At 48.2% G+C, this 18,893-nt stretch overlaps 1 protein-coding gene across 1 annotated transcript in view; it reads left to right on the plus strand.

Annotated features, from left to right (window-relative positions):
* The first annotated feature begins 3,320 nt into the window (after positions 1–3,320).
* fgd (faciogenital dysplasia) overlaps positions 3,321–18,893 on the plus strand; it is a 56,636-nt gene continuing 41,063 nt past the window's right edge. The window contains exon 1 of the mRNA XM_076026995.1: positions 3,321–3,438. Within this exon, the coding sequence (XP_075883110.1) occupies positions 3,417–3,438 (22 nt within the window). The 5' untranslated portion in view covers positions 3,321–3,416. The remainder of the gene's footprint in view (positions 3,439–18,893) is intronic.

Consider the following 18,893-nt stretch of genomic DNA (forward strand, 5'->3'; position numbering starts at 1 on the left):
AGCACATTATTGAGACGGTGTTCTGCACTTCAAATGAAAGATAGTTAAGTTCCCTAATGAGCGAATATGGGGCTGTTGGGAGAAGAACACATTTGAAATGTTAGTAAGATAAAATCACAATGTGGATGCTGCTGCTTTAATGACGACTCATCCTGATGCTCGCCGGCCCGAGTGGGACCCATCACACTGATACTGCCAAGATCCACCTCTCAGTAAACGGCTCGCTGAGTGACTTTGACTGGCGCAATTTTAATATGAGCCGAAGTGATGAGGAGGAGGGGGAGGGGGAGGAGGCGGAGGCAGTTTCAGAGTAGCGACAGTGGAGTCATTATTGCTCTCCGTCTCATCTTTCAAGTCCTCCTCCCCCCACCCACCCACCCACCCACACTTGAAATATAGGTCAGTGGGTTTCATTCCATGGCATCGGTCCTGCTGTATTTCATACGCAGGTGCTGTGATTCTGCTGCCGAGCCGAGCAGCTGGCCCACAGCTCAGCCGGGGCTCGTATTACATTTCACCACTTGGTGTCTCTATAGTACACTAGATAAGCTCAGCCTGGATCCTTGAGATAGGGGGAGAGAGCGAGAGAGAGAGAGAGAGAGCGTGAGTGAGAGTGCATGCTCTTACAAAGAAGTCCTTTTTTCTTGTCCATCATTCAGTGCGGTCATGTGCTGAATCCATGTGGAGCCCAAAAGGGACAGAGAAGTGTGATCAGCTGATCTGAAGCAGCAACACCACACACACCCTCACATGGATTTACTTAAGACACACACACAGAGACACACACCGTTTCAATAATTCCTTTGCTCCAACACAAAAGCAAGTTCTGTGGAAGCTCCTGCATTATCTGAGCGGCGCCGCGTGAGCTCATGATGCGCTGCCACATTCCAGAGTCCTGACTTTTCCTCCCCTCTGACTCATTGTGTTTTATCTCCACGACGCCCGGTGTGGCGCTGAGCTGCTGCGTCGTGAATGACGCGTCGCGACCCGAAGTGTTGATTCCTTCCTTCCTGTCTGTGCGAGCTTTTTTAATTTGCACCTGAAAGGGGGGGAAGAGTAGAGGGGAGGGGCAACCGACTGGCTGGCACATCAGCCCGTGGTGTGAACAATCACACAATCGGCTTCTTTGCACTGAGAAGATTCGGGATAGGTGCAAAAAAAAAAAAAAAAAAAAAACCTCTGTGCATTTAGAGCACACTCGGCTTTGACACCTATTCTTCAGCTTCACTGCTCATCTCCCACTCTCCGTATTGTCTCTTTTCATACTTGTCACACCCTCCTCCACCTCCTCTTTCTCTTCGCTTCCCTCTCTGTGAAGGCGCTTGTTTCCCTCTTGCTCAGCGATGATGAGTGTTGGAGCTCAGGGGAGGAGGAGGGAGAGGAGGAGGAGAGGATGTATCCCAGGGGGCTTTTTGGTGTTCAGCTTTCTGTGGGCCAGCATGCACCCAGACGGGCTGGCAGGCCGGCAGCACCTCGGTACAACTGGAGGCCCTGAACAGACGGCGCCGGTTCTATTTAAAACACAAGCTCAGTCATCCAGAACAGCACCTCTCAGGCCGTCCCGTTCAAAACGATGCTCCGAAGGAAAGGCAACGCAAACACGGGGTTCTTGTTTAACACCCTGGTGGATGGAAGCGGTTTGTTAATTGTGTGACATGAGCATTAAGCCGAGGTGGATTCATGGGCCACGTTAAGACGAGGTCACAGGTCAGCGAGGTGCGCTACTCCCTGGCGAGCATCCAGACAAGGAGCCTTTATTGTGCGACACACTGCCACTGTGATCCGGGGGAGTTAAAACACATGTGGCAGCAGCAGCACTGACCAAAAGGGTTAATGGTGCGTGTCTGAGTCGACACGGTTTCAAATAGAGGGACACACACACACACACACACACACACACACACACACATGGAGGGAGGGACGGAAGTGTGAGTGTGGCTGGGAGCTACTGTAAGGCTCTTTAGACGCTGGTTAAAATGGTGAGAGGAGGATTTTAATTCAATTTTAGGGAGTCAATTTGTTGTTTGAGTTTTTGGTTGGAATACACAACTTATTCACACCTGGGATGTGACCGGAGGCTTCGCACTGCAATACTGACTCTTTGGGAGGTAAACGAGATAACGTTTTATTTATTTATTTAGTCATTCATTCTCTGAGAGGTGATAGCGGGAACCTCGGTTGGCCGAGGGCCGCAGACGCGCCGCAAACACAGAAAAGCTCCAAGAGCAAAACGCGGCAAACGAACGAAACAAAACGGAAGTCCACCTGGCCACTAGGGGCACCAAACCGACGGATGGACCAATCATGCAGGGCCGGGCCCTCTTTGAACCGCGATCTATTTTTCTATTAATTCCGGCAGAGGTGAAAGAAGTCGAATGAAAGTGGACCTCCTCCCCATTTGTCTCGTTTTTAAAACACTCTGCCGTGACCTTTAGCAGCAACATGGGAAACTGTTGTGAAAACCATGATGGTTTAGTGAACTGATATTTTTGAAGAAACGAAACAAAACAACAAACGGAAGCGGAATCATTTTCCTCAGCTGAAGATGCACCACATCCCCTCCCTACAGTCTCTGGTTAGTCCACAGTGCACACACACACACACACGCGCGCGCCCCAGACGGGGCTGCGCACTGACATGGAAACGCCGTGCTAGTTAGTCAGTGAGTTCGCGAGGTCCCAGCTCTTCCCTTTCCCGCTTTACTTCCACACTACCGGGCAGCTGCGTTTTCCAATCTCCGGAAATAGAACGCATCCCTTTTCACGATGACTTCACGTGACAACCCGTGGTGGCGTGCCTCAGTCAGTGAGTGCCGGCGGCAGGCAGGCAGCGAGAGAGGAGAAAAGAGAATAATACACTACAACAATCACAATAACTCAACGGTTGCGACTCAAACTCCTTTTCGTTGTTTTTCCATTAAATGTTATCACTTTTATTTTATTAAAAAAAAAAAAAAAAGTCATCTCACAGTCGATGAATGGGGGCTGCGGTGCGCGCTTCGCACCGGGAGCGCGCGTTATCTTTTTTCTTCTTCGTTCCCAGGCAGTGAGGAAAGTCTAGTGGGGAGAGAGAGAGAGAGAGAGAGAGAGAGGGAGGGAGGGAGGAGGGAAGGATCACACACAGCTCTGATTCTGCACACACACAATGGGAGCCGGGTTGAAATCAGCGGCGTCTGTTGAGGAACCATGAAGCGACCGTACGGTGCTCGTCAGTGTGCGTAACTCTTTCTCTGTTTTTTTTTTTTCTTTCTTTCTTTTGGTGGAGAACGGAACAGTGTTCGGGGCAGAACTAAAGTGGACACCGACTCCTCCGACTTTCAGGACGCAGGAGCAGGAGCAGCCGCTTCTCTCTCTGCCTCTCCGCACAAAAACAGACACGGTGAAGAGAATAAAGAGCGGACGAGAACTTTGCGCAGGATGCAGGGAGTTTCAGCTACCGGTAAGTCCTGGATATTAAGCCCCGTGTGTCTCTTCCTGCCCCCCCCCCTTTTACGCCGCCTTCAAATGGCCGCGGACTGTGCGAGACTTTCGCCAATGCAGTGTCCAACTGTCTCGTCGCCAGCTGTCAACGAGGCAACTCTGCTGGAATGAGAGCGAGAGAGAGAGAGAGAAAGCAAAACAAAGCGCACGGAGTTGCGTCCTCTCCCGCAGGGAGGCGCATTAATCGCAAGATCTGACCTCACACAAGTTGGCCGCGTCCGGCCAGACCGGAGGGCCCTTTTGACACCACGCTCGCACTCACGCTCAGCTGTCTCGGGGTGCGTGGCTGCCGACCAGGATGCAACCGCAATGATAATGTTGTAGTAAAAGAGATCAAGAGTGGTAGTCAGTCATGCGGCTCCTTCTGTGTGTGTGTGTGTGTGTGTGTGTGTGTGTGTGTGTGTGTGTGTGTGTGTGTGTGTGTGTGTGTGTGTGTGTGTGTGTGTGTGTGTGGTGCAAATGTGTACCCTCTGATTGAGTGCATGACGCCTCTCCCATCTGACGGAGTTTGTGTTTGAATGTCTAATTCCGTGATGGCAGTTCTGCTGCAGCGCACACACACACACACACACACACACACACACACACACACACACACACACACACACACACAGCGGAAGCACAGCTCAAAGTGTCCCCTTGCACGCTTGCCAGTCAGTCGGCGTTTTTATTTATTTATATGTTCATTTTTTTTTTATTGACTCCTTTAGAAGGGACAATGCATATGAACGAACACGTAAATGTAAATATGCCCGAATTTCAAACTGCAGTCCCTGTCAGGTCAGAAGAAATAACATTGCAATGACAAATACAAGTGAAAAATGCAAAAAAAGAGGACACATAAAAACTTGTTGTGCATCCTCGATGGGGGGGCGGGGGGGGGAACCATTCACAGTGTGAGAGCCAAACTTGACGCACACAGGGATGTACAGTCTCCAGATGCTTGGCGGAGGGGCTTTTGCATGTGGCATACAAAAGAATGAGTGGGATCAGGGAGAGGAGGTGAGGTGAGGCGCTGATGGGACGATAGCAGTCTGCAGCGAGCAGAGGTGAGCTACGCAGAGAGTTGGGGGGGGGGGGGAAGAGAGAGAGAGAGAGAGAGAGAGAGAGAGAGAGAGAGAGAGAGAGAGAGAGAGAGAGAGAGAGAGAGAGAGAAAAAAAGGTGTGTTTGTTGTGAGACCCGGGGGAGGGATCGATCTGCCGTCCTCCTGGCCGACTCTCCGGCACTGTATCGTTTCTCATCCGCACTCCCACACACTCGCACAAACACGCGCAATCGTTCCCAAGGCCTTGCCTTCTTTTTTTTTTTTTTTTCCCCCCTCCTGCCATTTCCCTCTTTCTCTCCCACACTGTCCCAGATCAATCTCTCTGCCTCCCCATCCTACGGCCCAATGTCCCCCTTCCCAAACACAAACACGCACACACACGTACACTGTAACTGCAATCAGATTAAATATATGACCCTCTCCCTCCCCCAACCTTCCCTTTTTCCTGCATTTCCTCTCTCTCCCACACCCCTGCATGAGAACTATACCATTCTCTGCACTGCCCGATGTTTATTTTCATGTTTATGATGGGAGGGTCAGTAAAGCGGATTTGCTGGGCCGCTTTCGTCAAAACTGTCAGAGAATCCATTGAAATCAGCGTTAATGTTGACAGCAACATTTGATTTAGCTTAAGTCATAGTCTTTTTGACTAAAATCCTGTTTAGTTGTCGTCATAATATAGTCACCTAAATGGTTTTAGTCTAGTTGTAGTTGACCAAATATCATAATCATTTTAATCGACTAAAGTTACAGTAGATTTAGTCGATTCCCGATATCTTTGTGCCACAGTTTTTACAAAGTACTTCATATTCTTTCGTATCAAATGTGAATGTTCTGTCGTCTCTTCCTCCCCGGTGTTGACATTTGGTGTCCAACTAGTATGTAGCAGATCATCCGTGTCTACGTACCACGTAACTTTCTGACCACGTTGCTCCGATTGGTTTTCTTCCCAACTCCTCCCACCATTTTCTAAATCGTTATTTCCTTCCACAAATGAAATGATTGGATCTCGCCTCTGGTGGGCATTTTGGTCTCGTTTTAATTCTTTGACGAAAATGTCAATACACCTCGCCATCGTCTTAGTCCCAGTGAGTGAATTTTTTATTTAGTTATCGTCTTGTTTTAGTCAGAAAAAAAAAAGGTTTGTTGACGATGACTGTGACAAAAAAACGTTTCATCAATAAAATGAACACTGATTGAAATGAACTGGAGGATGGCCGCGTCCCAATTGAGACTCCCAACTGGGCACAGACCCCTCTGATGGTCCCCATGATCTCGTCCTCACGTGGGGCCGCGGTGGTCCACTCATGCCAGCCCCGGTGCCCCCACACAGACGTCCTGGCAGACTGTTTAGGTTATTTATTATTAACAAAAGCTACTGGGCCCTTCTGTGTTTAACCAAGCCAAGGTTAGGTAAACACAGAGAACAGGAGTCGGGGAGGAGGACGGTGAGAACATCATCGAGACACAACTGCCCCTTTTTCTCCCCTCCATATTGCCTCAGGTGACACCCGAGTTGCTCACGCTCAATTTTTGTAAACTTAATTTAGTTTGATTGCTTCATTTTGAAGCTTCACCGGTTTTATTGACAGGGACAGATGCGATTTGCACGGAGGCAGACAATACAGTGGAATAATATCAGACATTTGCAGGCCCTGAAGGTCTGAAAGGTCTGAGGTTTGATGGAAATAGACAAGTCGCTACCAGATACTCGAGTTACACACAGAAAACTGAAATGTTGCAACACATGGTCTGATGGATTCTGAAGTGCTGCGCAAGTCTTTTTAGTTGGAATTCAGAATTTTACACCTCCGAGGCTTGGAATGGCACTAATGCTAACGCTAATGCTACTGTGAAATGGCTGGGATGCCAAAGAACTGTAAGTGCCTTGAAAGCAATTCTACACTGAAACCAAAAATTGAAACGGCAATCATCGATCGGCGTTGCACCTCTCGCAGCAAACCAGCTGTCTGTTTTATGGATGTTTTATGATATTTTGTTGTTCCCGCTGTCGCAACGAAGGTCGAAGTATTTTATCTAAATATCTGTCTATCTACCTGATCAAGTCAAATGTCAATTACTGATACCAGCAGCCTTTACTCAATTAATTTCCCAATCTCCCTCAACTCCAGGTCTCCCGCAAAACCGCCTGTTTAGCCCTCTGTTTACAGTCACCTGCAAAAAATGCTTTTCTCTCCCTGCTTTGTTCGACCTTCCACGCATTCCACGCATCCCTTGGCTCTCGGCCTCCTGCTCTGTCAGTCTTACTCCTGGTATTTCCCCTCTCCCGAGACCAATCAGCTACTCTGCGTGTTGCTGTGAGCAGCCATTGTACGACGTTGCTCCGCGTTTCCTCCTCGTCGTCGTCCCGGCGGTGGGTCTGCGTGAGGCAGCGTGAGTCAGTTCCATTTGGGAGCTCCGGGCTTGTTCCCGTCCTGCCTCTCTGTCACATTGATTATCCTTACGGTGGTCATGCGTGGCCGCTGCCGTTGCAAGGACTTCGGCAAAGATGATATCGGGGAGTTGCGCGAATGCGTGTCCCCGACTTGTCTCGTGTGCTTTTTTTGCACACATCTTCCTTTTACGTCCCGTAAGGAGCACAAGCGTAAATTGTTTGAAGCCGCCTGTAAATGCCGGCCATCATGTAAAGTTATTAGTGTTTGTGTTACATTTACATTTGCAGTAAAAAGGAATGTGTCTTTTTTTTTGGGGGGGGGGTTTTCATGGTTTAAAATGAGGCTGAGCAGGCCCATAAAATACAAATACAAAGCACATGCAGCGAGACGGTGCATGTGCACGGGACTGGAAACAGAAACTGAACTTAATGGCAGCGTAAAAGTATTTTGGTTGTGATAGTCGCTTCCTTTGGCCACAGAGAAGAAGTTGTGTTGAGCTACTGACGCTCCTGTTGAACAGGTTTCTGAGTCAGTAGAAGTCACGTTGCCGTCGCCAAAGAATGTCTGCACGTTACGCGACAATCTATACGACCTACTGTCAATAATTAATTTAGTAACACTTTCACCAACGCCCTGTTGCTTTCTAAAGTTAGGGACAAGCTGTGTGGCAGTAGCTGCGTTTCCATTACCCCTAGAATCGTGCAAAACCTAAATATCTCCATAAAAACGGGTCATGGAAACACCTGAACCTCGAAAAACCTCTCAAATATGGCTAAAAGGTTTTGCCGCTCTCATGAGGTGGTTTTTTTCCCACCTATCGATACAGAGGTAGCAAACAAGAGGAAACAAACGTAAACCAACGTAGTTCTCGACGAGACTTTACGAGAATTACGGCTTATGCACTTCACACCATTCAATGGAAACACCTGCAAGTCGCAATTTAAGAAATATCGCTTTTATTTTGGCAAAAAAAAAAAAAAACGGTCATGGAGACGCAGGTACTGAGGCCCTGTACACACGGGAACGTTACTGTTTTTTTTTTTTTTTTTCTTTCCCGGGGTCGAAAAAAGTCGCGTCCACACGCTGGCAGATGGAAACGGAACGGTGGGTGAAAACGATGTAATGCGTATGCCACACCGAAACGTGGTCCAGAATATAAAAATAAGCCCATTTCCGCGACACGCCAAACACGAAAAAGAAACAATGGCGAGTGGAGGGAAAAAAACGGAGTCTCATGTGTGGACTATTACGTGTCACACTGGATTACCACCATCGTTATTGTTTGTGCCGCTGCTGACGCATTGCATGCCTTGTTTTTCCGGATGACACGGCAGTTTACGGTGCAATGACGTCATCGTTTTACAAGGAAAAGCCGTTTTCACTGTCCAGATGGCAACGATGTGGCAACGATGTGACAACGACGAAACGGCGTTGTCAGATTTTCCCACTCTGGGACCCGTTGTCAAAAAATGGCGTTTCCGGGGGACCCAAGACGCCGTTGCCATAGGGACGAAAGGCCGTAACGGTTAAATACTTTTCAAACCGAAAAACGTTCCCATGTGGACGGGACCTGAGACTCTCACCCTCATCTCACCCTGGATGTGATGCAACATCTGCCTTCTGCCTCCTGATCGTCTCCTGTCTGGAACTGGAAATTGAACATCTCGGGGTTATTTTGGAGCACGGTCCCCGAGTCAAACCAACACAAAAACACACAGAGCGTTCCTACCCCCAGGATGGGAGCTGCTTCACAGAGATGATATTGTGGTTATTCCCACGTGCTACGAGGCTGAAACTGAGGAATGAATCTCTGTGATGCAACAAACAGGTCGGCATTTCACTCATCGCATCGGCCGCAGCTGAACAATGAGCCAGTTTAGCGGAATTAGCAGGCGCCCGACGCCGGAGAGTTGTGCAAAATTAAGTGGGAAATCGGCTCCTTGTGGTCACATCAGAAAAACGGCAGCAGCAGAAAAGAAGTTAATTTTTTTTCCCCACATTGCTGCAGAGAGTTGAGCTTGGGGTGGGACTGCGAAAGATTAGCACACGTTCATGAGGGAGTACTATTTGGTATTAGGATGTTTCTGTTGAGAGTAGCACTCCTTCCTGCACAGTGTGTTTATACTGGAAGTCCTTTGGCTTAGAGTGGGGTCTGGCTGACACACACACTCGCACACGCGCACGCGCACAAAAACATACACACACAGAAGGCGGAAGTGACCCAGTTTTCTTAAATAGTACCAACTGTTGAGGCCCTTTAGGAATGGATAGAATTAGTCGGTGTCAACCCAAAAAAAAAAAGGGTGGCTGAGTGCGTCGAACGTGGAGCATTAAGCCAGGCCGAGTGCAAATCACTCTGGTCGTCCGGACCGAGAGTCAAGTCACGGCTGAGCCAGATGTTGTCCTGCAGAACCTTTAAGCCCCGGCAGAGCGCCGCCGACTGGCTGCAACAAATTAGGCCGAGGAATCTGCCGCTTCAGCTGCGAGATCTGATAAAAGGGAACAGAGAGAGGGTTGCACTTCAAAAGCCTCTCACACCCCTCAGAGCGAGTGTCCCGAAATGCTGAGCAGAAAGGTCAGATCGTGCTCCGTGTCCCCGTGTCTCTTCTCCGGTCTGCTGTCTGTCTGGATCAGACCCACCCTGATGAGGGGGATTTTCCTGGGAAAGTCGTATGGAAATATAGAGGGGGGAAAAAAGCAGAGGGCTAATAGTAAAAGCATGTTCCATTCTATTTCGCTGCCTTTGTGTGTGTGTGTGTGTGTGTGTGTGTGTGTGTGTGTGTGTGTGTGTGTGTGTGTGTGTGTGTGTGTGTGTGTGTGTGTGCTGTTTTATGAGTCGGGCTTCTTGCTAGCACAGTAACGGCATTGTGACTTTTCTTTCTGATCAGTTTTTTTTTCTCTCCGCTGCATCCAAGGCTTCCTGTTCACACTGGGAGGAGGCAGAAAGGCTCTCGGAGAGAAGAGTGTGGTCGACCCGTTTTAGACTTTGGCTCAGATTCACAGCGTCTTTCAAGAGCAACTCCGAACATTGAATGAAACAGTTCTTAAATTTGAATTCACCCAATCAGCTGTGACTCAGGATTTCTTTTCTTTTCTTAGCAATATGTGAATGTTAAAAAAGTTACACTCACTTTCAAGGCTCTGTGTGCTAAGTATCAATAGTTTCTATTCCATCACTGAAGTCCTCAGAAATGTTCCCGCCTTTCAGTCTTGAGTCTCTTTTTCCACTTTTCACTTCTTCAGCTGAAATGCACAGTTCTAGAAATCAGCCCAATGTGATGTCACGAAGGGCACCTCAGTCCCCCCTCTCCCCTAGGTTGTAGCGGCCATGTTTGTTTTGCGTTCAAGAGTCAGAAACAAAGCATCTGTTTTAGCAGGAAGTTAAGGTTTCCTGCAGGCTGTAAACACAGGGCTAAATATTCTGTTTTCTGGAACTCTGTAGTTAAAAATAAATAAATAAATCAAGCGACTTGGAGTTTGGGATGAAAAATAAAGTTGTTGGGAATGTGAGTCAGACCCGATGACCTGGAAACAATATGTGCAGTTCACCTTTCATACATTTCCACGCTCTGTCCTCCCTTTAGATCTTGATTTAATGCACACAATGTTGGGTCGGTTGAGTCTTTGAAATCACTCTGTTCGAAGGCTGCTGCAGTCGGTTTAACACGAGACGCAAACCGAGTCTCTTGGGTTGAAGTCACTTGTGTTGTACCAGCCTCTCGACCCCGACCTCCACCTCATTGTTGCTATCTTGGGGTTTTTGAAAGCACAAATGTTGAGCGTCATCACCTGTTCACGTCACCCGATACCGAGCAGCAGGCCCGGTGCTCAGCCTGATGACAAAGCCTGGCCAGACATCTGCTGGTGGGTTGCTCAGGGTTTTCGTTTTTCAAACAGATTTTGCAGCACTGAAGACATTTCAAAGTTCAAATTGTTGCCTTGGTAACGAGGGTATTGTCCTTACTAAGCCTCTATAAATATGTTCTTTATCAGTGGTTGAAACTGCGGTTTTGTAGTCACTCTTCCTGCTCGATCATGGCCCAGTATTTAGAAACAAAAATTCTGTCTCGCTCCTGTACGGACCATTTTCCACTGCATGGATTGAGCTTTTTGATCTATTATTCATTATCTTCGTGCCACCATCTGGTTTCCATATAGATCTAGTGAGGCACAGAAAAAAAATCAAAAGTGTTCATACCAAGTTTCCATGGATTTTTTTTTTTGTACATATATTCTTGACATGCGCTCTTCTAATATTTGACCATTTAAACGAAATGAAAGCAAATTACATTTGGAGAGGATGAGTTGTGTTGGGTCCTCGGTCGGGACGTCAGGATGCAGCGACAGCAGCTTTTTGTCCTGCTGATGTTGCAGATGCAGGTGCATGGACCAAACTGACTGGATTGTTCAGATTGAATAATCATTCGGCTTTGTGTGTCCCACTTGTCAGACTGCTGCTGCTGCTGCTGCTGCTGCAAAAAGTATTCCCACGTACATTAACACTCTCTCACCAGATGTAGCCATTAGCCGAGTTGTAAACTTCTTGTTGGTCTGGGTGATTGCAACCAGCTAAGGCAGCCTGAGTTCTCTTCAGCATGGGACATTCCCAGGACCCTGGGATCCATGATGGCGGCCTATTCATGTCAATGAAGTTGCTCACCCAGCACAGACGGTGAAAAAGTTTTTGACTTCCGCGTGAATGGGCCCATAGTACATGCGGAGTAGGTGTCACTTCCCATCATGCCTCTGTAACTCACATGATCTATTTGGCCAATCAGAACGATTCCGGAGAACCTCACTTACAGACACGTAAGGACGCAGCCAATCAGAACGAGCTGAGACACAGCAGCACGTACGACGTCGTGACGTCACGCTGGGAATAAACTGTTTTCTGGTGGTTTTCTGACCTTTAGACTAAAAAGACCACAAGTGAAAAATCTGCAATAGAAATATTTGCTATGAATCGCGTTTCAGGTCACAGTCGTCCCGTCAGCCGTTTTAAAGGCGTTTATTTTTCGTATTGCGGTCTATGGGAAAAATGCTTTTTGCGACCATGGGATTTATTTTTTTGCTGCAGTACCTCGATTGGCCACTGGGAAAAATCGATATCCAGTTTGTGTAATACATCCAAGGGCACTCCCTTTACCTTTTCCGAGCAACGACGGTGCCCCATGCGAGTTGACAAAGTTGCATTTGTCATGTGCAAGACAAAAGTGAGTCGCACGCGTCTATTGTTGTCCCAGTTTGTCACTTTTAGACGTGTGCATTTAGCATGCTGGACGACACGTTTAGGGGCAAACTGTGCACAATTTGGTCAGCGCTGCTTTTTTAAGGGCACAAAAAAAAAAAGCAGACCGAGTGGTTCGGTAACGGTGCAGCTTTCACGCAGTGTTGATACAACAGGAGCAGACACATCTTGCAGGCTCAGGGTCGACCAGGTACGGCCCACTTTGCAAGCAGATATTCAGAATTAATGGGGCATTGCCGAACAAGACTTCAGTAAATCCAACTTCCAGCCAACCGTAAACGCTTTCTCTCTCTCCCCCCTCGGTGCACCTCTTCCCTCTGTGCCCCTCTGTTGTTATTGCCCATTGTCTCTCTCTCGATCTCCCCCTCTCTCTCTCTCTCTCTCCCTTTCCTCTTCCTCCCTTTGAACCTGTGCGCTGTTGCAAGGACAGACGGCACCAGGGTCCTCTGCTGAACACCTGGTGTTCTACTGTTAGGGCTGGTCACTTTACACTTCACAGTGGGTTGCGCACGCGCGCACGCACACACACACACACACACACACACACACACACACACACACACACACACACACACACACACATGGAGGGGAGGAGAGACACAGTAGGAGTAGGTCACCAGGAGTTGTGCTCCCATAATCAGTGTCTTAACTCACTTTCAATGTCTTATATATATAATGTATATAATGTCTTATATATATGTATATAAGACATTATATACATATATGTATGTATGTATATATATGTGTGTGTGTGTGTGTACATATATATATATATATTTATATATATATATATATATGTACATATATATATATGTATATATATATATATATATATATATATATATATATATATATATATATATATATATACATACATAATACAAAATACGTTTCACGTTCACAAATTCACATGATTTTGTATCTTATTTGCAAATATATATGAATAATTCCTTCTCCCCAAAAATGTGCGGTTATCACAAGTGTGATGCACTTATCCGACCACTGAGTGGCACTGTTGCGTATCTTATTTCAGACTGACCTGCTCAGCGTGAAATTGTCAGAGAGCCGAAAGAGAAGTTCAAAGGTCTGCCTCTCATCTCTCTATCCCTGGAAAAAAAAAAAGAGAGGTTGTGAGAGTCGGTTTCTGAGTTTGAAAAGAAAAGAAGAAGAATAAATTCTGCATTCTGTCATTCTTGATCTCTAACGTAACCCTGACGGGATCATTTGTAGCCCTTTAGAAATGTCTCACCTTAGAAGTCAAATCTAAAGTTCTTCAGTCAGACGGACCCGATAGCTGCAGACTGACTTGAGATGCTGAAGCTCCTCCTCCTCTCCGACTCCCTTGCGTCCTCTTGCTGTTAGAGCCTCCGCCAGCCGTCAGCCATTCATCATGCTTGAGGTCCGGCCCGCTTGCTCTTCTCCCTCTAATGGCTTTATGGAGGTATTGAGATCCATTTGGCGGTGAGCGAGATCTGGTCTCTGCCTCTCTGCATTAGCGCCTGGCAGCAGCAGCCGCAGCAGCAGGGTGCAGGTGACGCAGTGGGATGACTTGCGGTTCCAACAGCAGTTGACGCCCACCCTCCCCCCCCTCCCCTCCCTTCCCCTCCCCCCAGGGTCCTTCGCTGCCTCCGCACTTGAAAGCCTCGTCCCGGCCGCCCCACGGCGTGGCTGCGCGGGCGTCCCTCCCCGCGGGCGAGCCTCTCATCGCAGGACGCTCGTAACACCCCGCGCCCTAACGAGCAGATGAGAGGTACATCCACACAGATGGATCCTGTTCCTGTGGCCCCGCCGACGATTGTCTTCCTCCAGCAGCCACTTCGGGCTTTCAGCGTGTTTCCCTTCTCCTGCTGAGTCCCTCGCTCCCTAACAAGCCCCTCCACATGATTTACATCGATCCCCGAAAGGTCAAAATGCAATAAAAACAGCCCCAGGCTGCCTGTGTGTGCCTGCGTGTGTGTGTGTGTGTGTGTGTGTGTGTGTGTGTGTGTGTGTGTGTGTGTGTGTGTGTGTGTGTGTGTGTGTGTGTGTGTGTGTGTGTGTGTCAGCTGACTTCCTGAAAAGCTGTCTGCTGCTCGAGACCAAATTGTTCCTTCCAAAATCGTCTTGAAATACAACGTAAAGATTCAAGATTCAAAGATTTTATTTGCTGTGGCAGAAGCCGACGTGATTGGGCATGACGAGGAATAAAGAAAGTGTAAAGTATAGGGAAAAAAAGAAAAGATGAAGCTGGTCGATTTGTTGCTGTGCAGCTCCTGAAAGTCAAGTGATGGGCGCCGCGCTGCGCAAGAAGACTTCCTGCAGAAGGCGAGACGAGCGTCGGGCCGCTCCACTGTGTATGACTGTCGCGCAGCACATTTATAGGTCGAGCCCAAGACGGCAACAGCGGCTTTCAGCGCTGTTATAAAAAGCAGCTTGTGGCCTCTCTTTTTACGTCAGGCCTGCATCATCGATGTTCCGTCGAGTGAATGAAACGCGAGCGGAGGGTTTGTGTTAGTCGGAGTGTGCGGGGCATGAACGTCTCAACCCGTTCACGTTCAAGCTTGGGATGTTGATCACTGTTTTTCTTTTGGATCGTACGTTAAGAGTAAAAGTCGTGACTGGGGATGCAAATTATGGATTCATTCATTAATCGTTAGTTGATTGACCTTGTCGATCTAATAACGATTAATTGATAAGCGGCAATGATTTTTTTTTTCTGAGAACCTAAATTTCACAATGAAAAATGTGTAAGGAGCACACTTAGTTCATTTTCTTGCTCTAAATCTCAGTGAGTGTGTGTCCCAATCCATTTGCTCTAGAAACCTGCCCATTGTGATGTCACCAAGGGGCGTCTGTACCTCTCACAGTGTCCCCTGGTCAGGTGTTGGTTCCACCATCCGCCTGTGGACGCCTCAGGTGGCAAATCTGGAAGCATGCACATTTACAACCAAGCTAAAATCGAGCTTCTAGCTGTGAACAAAAGGTTGAAAGTGCTGTTTTTCTGTCGGTCCATATTCCTATTTCCTTTTTTGACAATAACGTTGTCACAAGGGAAGGCGGGTTGACTGGAATTCAGAATGCAAAAACAGCAGCCTGAAAGCGGGGACGATGCACGATGCACTTAATGCAGCAACGCAGCGGCACTGAATTATTGAAGATTCCAGCAACCGCCTTATGTCCATGGCACATACATTTACCGTTGGACTCGTGAATCATCGCCGACCCATTCTATAATCAACACCCCCCCCCCCCCCCCCCCCACCCCCCAGCAAACCCCCCCAGAGGAAGCTCCCATCCGGTCAACCTGCTGAGAGTTAAACGACGTGGCTCCAGCCGAGCGTTGACCATTTTTCACTCACCGCTCAGCGTAGCCGAGGTGCGATCCGTCATGTCGCATCCCGACGTTCCCACCTCCCATCCGCCCGCCCGCCCACCCCTCCCCCGACACATTCCCCACTGAAGACCAATACTTGGACGCGCGCGCGGGCCGACCTCGGCCATCTGTCAATCCGCACGGCGACGCTTCCCGTCAAATCTGAGCTCCTTCGTTTTCGGCGTCCTTGCAAACCAAATCACGCTGGGGTTTTTTTTTTCTCGCTTCGGCTCAGACGAGGGCGCTGGTGAGTTTCACGCTCTGCAGCGGTGCCCCGTTCTACTTCTCTGACCCCACATGCTGCACTTTTTTCTTTTTTTTTTTAAAAAAAACAAAAAACAAAAAAGACATGAACTATATTTATTTTCACTCTCGTTGTTTCTCTTTCTCACTCGGCTGCTGCAGAGTAATCTCTACTGAGCCGTGCATAATCACAGGCCATCTGGGCACTGTGGGGAGAGATGAGCCCGCAGCTCGTCACGTGACCAAAGCCCCCCAGAATACCCACCCCGTCACACACACACACACACACACACACACACACACACACACCTTCACGCAGTCGCACCTCTTAGTAGTTGCAAACTGTCGCTGGTCGTTCCGCTACCGTCACGGCCTTCATGACCCGCTCAAGGACAAAAACAGCAGGCAAAAAAAAAAAAAAAAAAGTCACGTGACCACACAGCCAAAAATGGCAGAGCAGCACATTTGAAGTCGGATCACACCTCTGTTACCGCCTGCGAGGTGATGTTTCACTCACAAGATGTTGCACGCTCATCGAGCGCCGCTACGTTCGCGAAAAGCAATGTAGATATGAAATGACTTAGCAGTAGACAGACATCAATCTCCTTTAAAAACAAACAAGCACTTCCCCTTGTATTTATTTTGGGATGTTTTTTGTTTTGTTTTTTTTTGTTTTTTTAATACGGCTTCACTCTTCATACACCCAGGAGCTCACCGGGATGATTACCGAGATGCTGACTGCTGGCTCGCTCTGAAATCGCTCCCTCTTGGTTTCGCTGTAGCAGCGGCGGAACGGATTATTCAATTAGCCGTCCGCGCTAGCGCGCTTTGTTATGAGAGCATCAGCGACATCGATTCCCCCCCATAAGGGTTTCTACTGCGATACGGACAGACAAGTCAGTCTGAGCCTCAGAAACACCGGCTCAGAGTGCTGCTCGCCATCCACTTTCTGCTCACGTTGGTTCACCAGATGGACCGTTAAGATAAATCCTTTGGCGCAGGCTTGTCCCAGCTAGTTTAGCCCGTCTCCATCGATACTGTTTTCCTGTGTTCCTCTTTGAGAGAGTGAAGATGCCACCCAGGTCTAATAAAAGAGCTACGGCCGCACCTACTTTAATCTCTCTCTCTTTCTCCCTCTAGCAGCAGCAGCAGCAGCCATTGTTCAGTCTGGAGAATTTTTTCGGAGCTGGTCGGTGCTTTGGTTCCCGCCCTGCTTCCTCAAGCCTCTTTATTAATCTGTCAGGAATTTCAAGACTGGTAGAGAATGCCGATTATTTGAGGTTGGCGTGTGGATGATGATGATGATGATGATGATGATGATGATGATGGGGATTTTTTGAGTTAAAAGTAGGAATGTCCGACATTGACTTTTTGCCGGTATCCAACACGCCGATTTAATTTAAGATTCCGATATATGCAGCCGTTTTCCCCCCAAACTAGATTTAGGTCACATCACGTATCTCTTGTCGTGGAATTAACCTACTTTTATTGCGATACCCAACTAGATGCATTCCACAAATTAACATCATCTGTCGACAATGAGAAAGCTCTTGTCAATGATCATTTTATAGGCTGTCCTGTATTGACCTCAGTCAGTGTAAAAATTATGTATATAGAAAAAAAAACAACCATTTCCATTGCACACGCACACACATGCACATTCCAAAGCAGAATTTCCACTGTCTTGTCCTTCTGCCTCTTGGCTTGTCTTTTTTTTTCCCCCTTGGTGGCAACATTTGAAATTATCTACGTCCCAAATTCATCGCTTTCGCTTTCTCCCTCTGCACCCTAGTCTTTCTCCGTGCCCTCGGGCCAGGCACCCCCAGACAGTGGCGAGCAACCGTAGAAACACAATTTCCAGAAGTCGCCCTGCGCGAGCTGGCATCGGCCCCCTAGCAACAGAGTGGAAGACTGCTCCAGCGCACGTCTTTTCTTTTTTTTTTCTTTTTTTTGGGGGGGCGGGGGGGGGGTTGGGGAGGGCCGGGGTGGATCCAATCCTCTTTGAAATTCAGATAAGGCCTCGCTCTCTTCTCCAGCAGATAGGTTTAAATATTAATAATGAATTAAAAGATCCCCTTGTGGGTGAAATATTAATGACGTCGTCTTTTTTTCCCCCTCAAGAGAGGTGTTGACTCCCGTCGAGAGGCGAGTCCTGGTCGAGCTGATTTCAAACGCCTTTCTGTTTGTCGGGGTCGATGGTACAGGTGGCTGCCGGGGCCCATGTGCCAGATATTGACCATTAAAGTCGCTTTTGTCGAGGGCGTGAAAGGGGGCGGGGGGTACGCCAGTCAGACCTGGTGCATCAGGAGCACGCGCCTAACCTGATTTTCCTTTAAAAGCATCATAATTGATCCTTTGAATCCTTGGGAAAAAGGATTATCACAAAAATCTGATCTGCAGAGTCAGTGTGTGTGTGTGTGTGTGTGTGTGTGTGTGTGTGTGTGTGTGTGCGTGTCAGTAAACGTGGACAGCTGTTAACTCTGTCCTTCCCTGACCTCCGTCTTGTGCCGGGGACTGTCTGTCTGTTGTGTCTTTCTGGCACGACCGGGGCCTTCGGGGGGGAGGGACGTGTGAATGTAAAAAGATGTTTATTTTCCCAGATTAGGCCTGCTTGTGTGTGTGTGTGTGTGTGTGTGTGTGTGTGTGTGTGTGTGTGTGTGTGTGTGTGTGTGTGTGTGTGTGTGTGAGCCTCGGAGTTCTCTGCTGCTGCGCACTTTTATTCAAACGCTTGCATGCCCGGCTTGTCTTTCTGTGTGAGGGCTTTTTGCAGGAATCCTGGAGTTGGGTCAACACGCTGCGAGACGTGAATAGGCGCCATGACAACAGGCCTGTGTCCTCCTTCCGGCTTTCATCGGCGGGGGGGGACGTTTGAGCGGGGGTGGGGGGGGGTAAAGCAAGCGTGCCGTGACATCAGTCATTTTATAAATAGAGAGACTTATTTATCAATGCGGCTCTCTGTGGCGACTCTAACTGGGCCGAGTCCTCGGTGTCCCGCCAGCGGCGAGGCCACCCTGGACTAGAAAAACTCCCATGTTTGTGTTTCCCATCAAAAAAGAAGCAGCTTGACAGTACATTGGCGCACTGTTCAAACAGCAGCCGTTCTCTGCTTTGCATATCTGCTGTCGTCGT

This window comes from Nelusetta ayraudi, unplaced genomic scaffold (assembly GCF_046127955.1).
Source record: "Nelusetta ayraudi isolate G7.1 ecotype Tasmania unplaced genomic scaffold, CSIRO-AGI_Nayr_v1 ptg000019l, whole genome shotgun sequence".
Taxonomy (NCBI): Eukaryota; Metazoa; Chordata; class Actinopteri; order Tetraodontiformes; family Monacanthidae; genus Nelusetta; species Nelusetta ayraudi.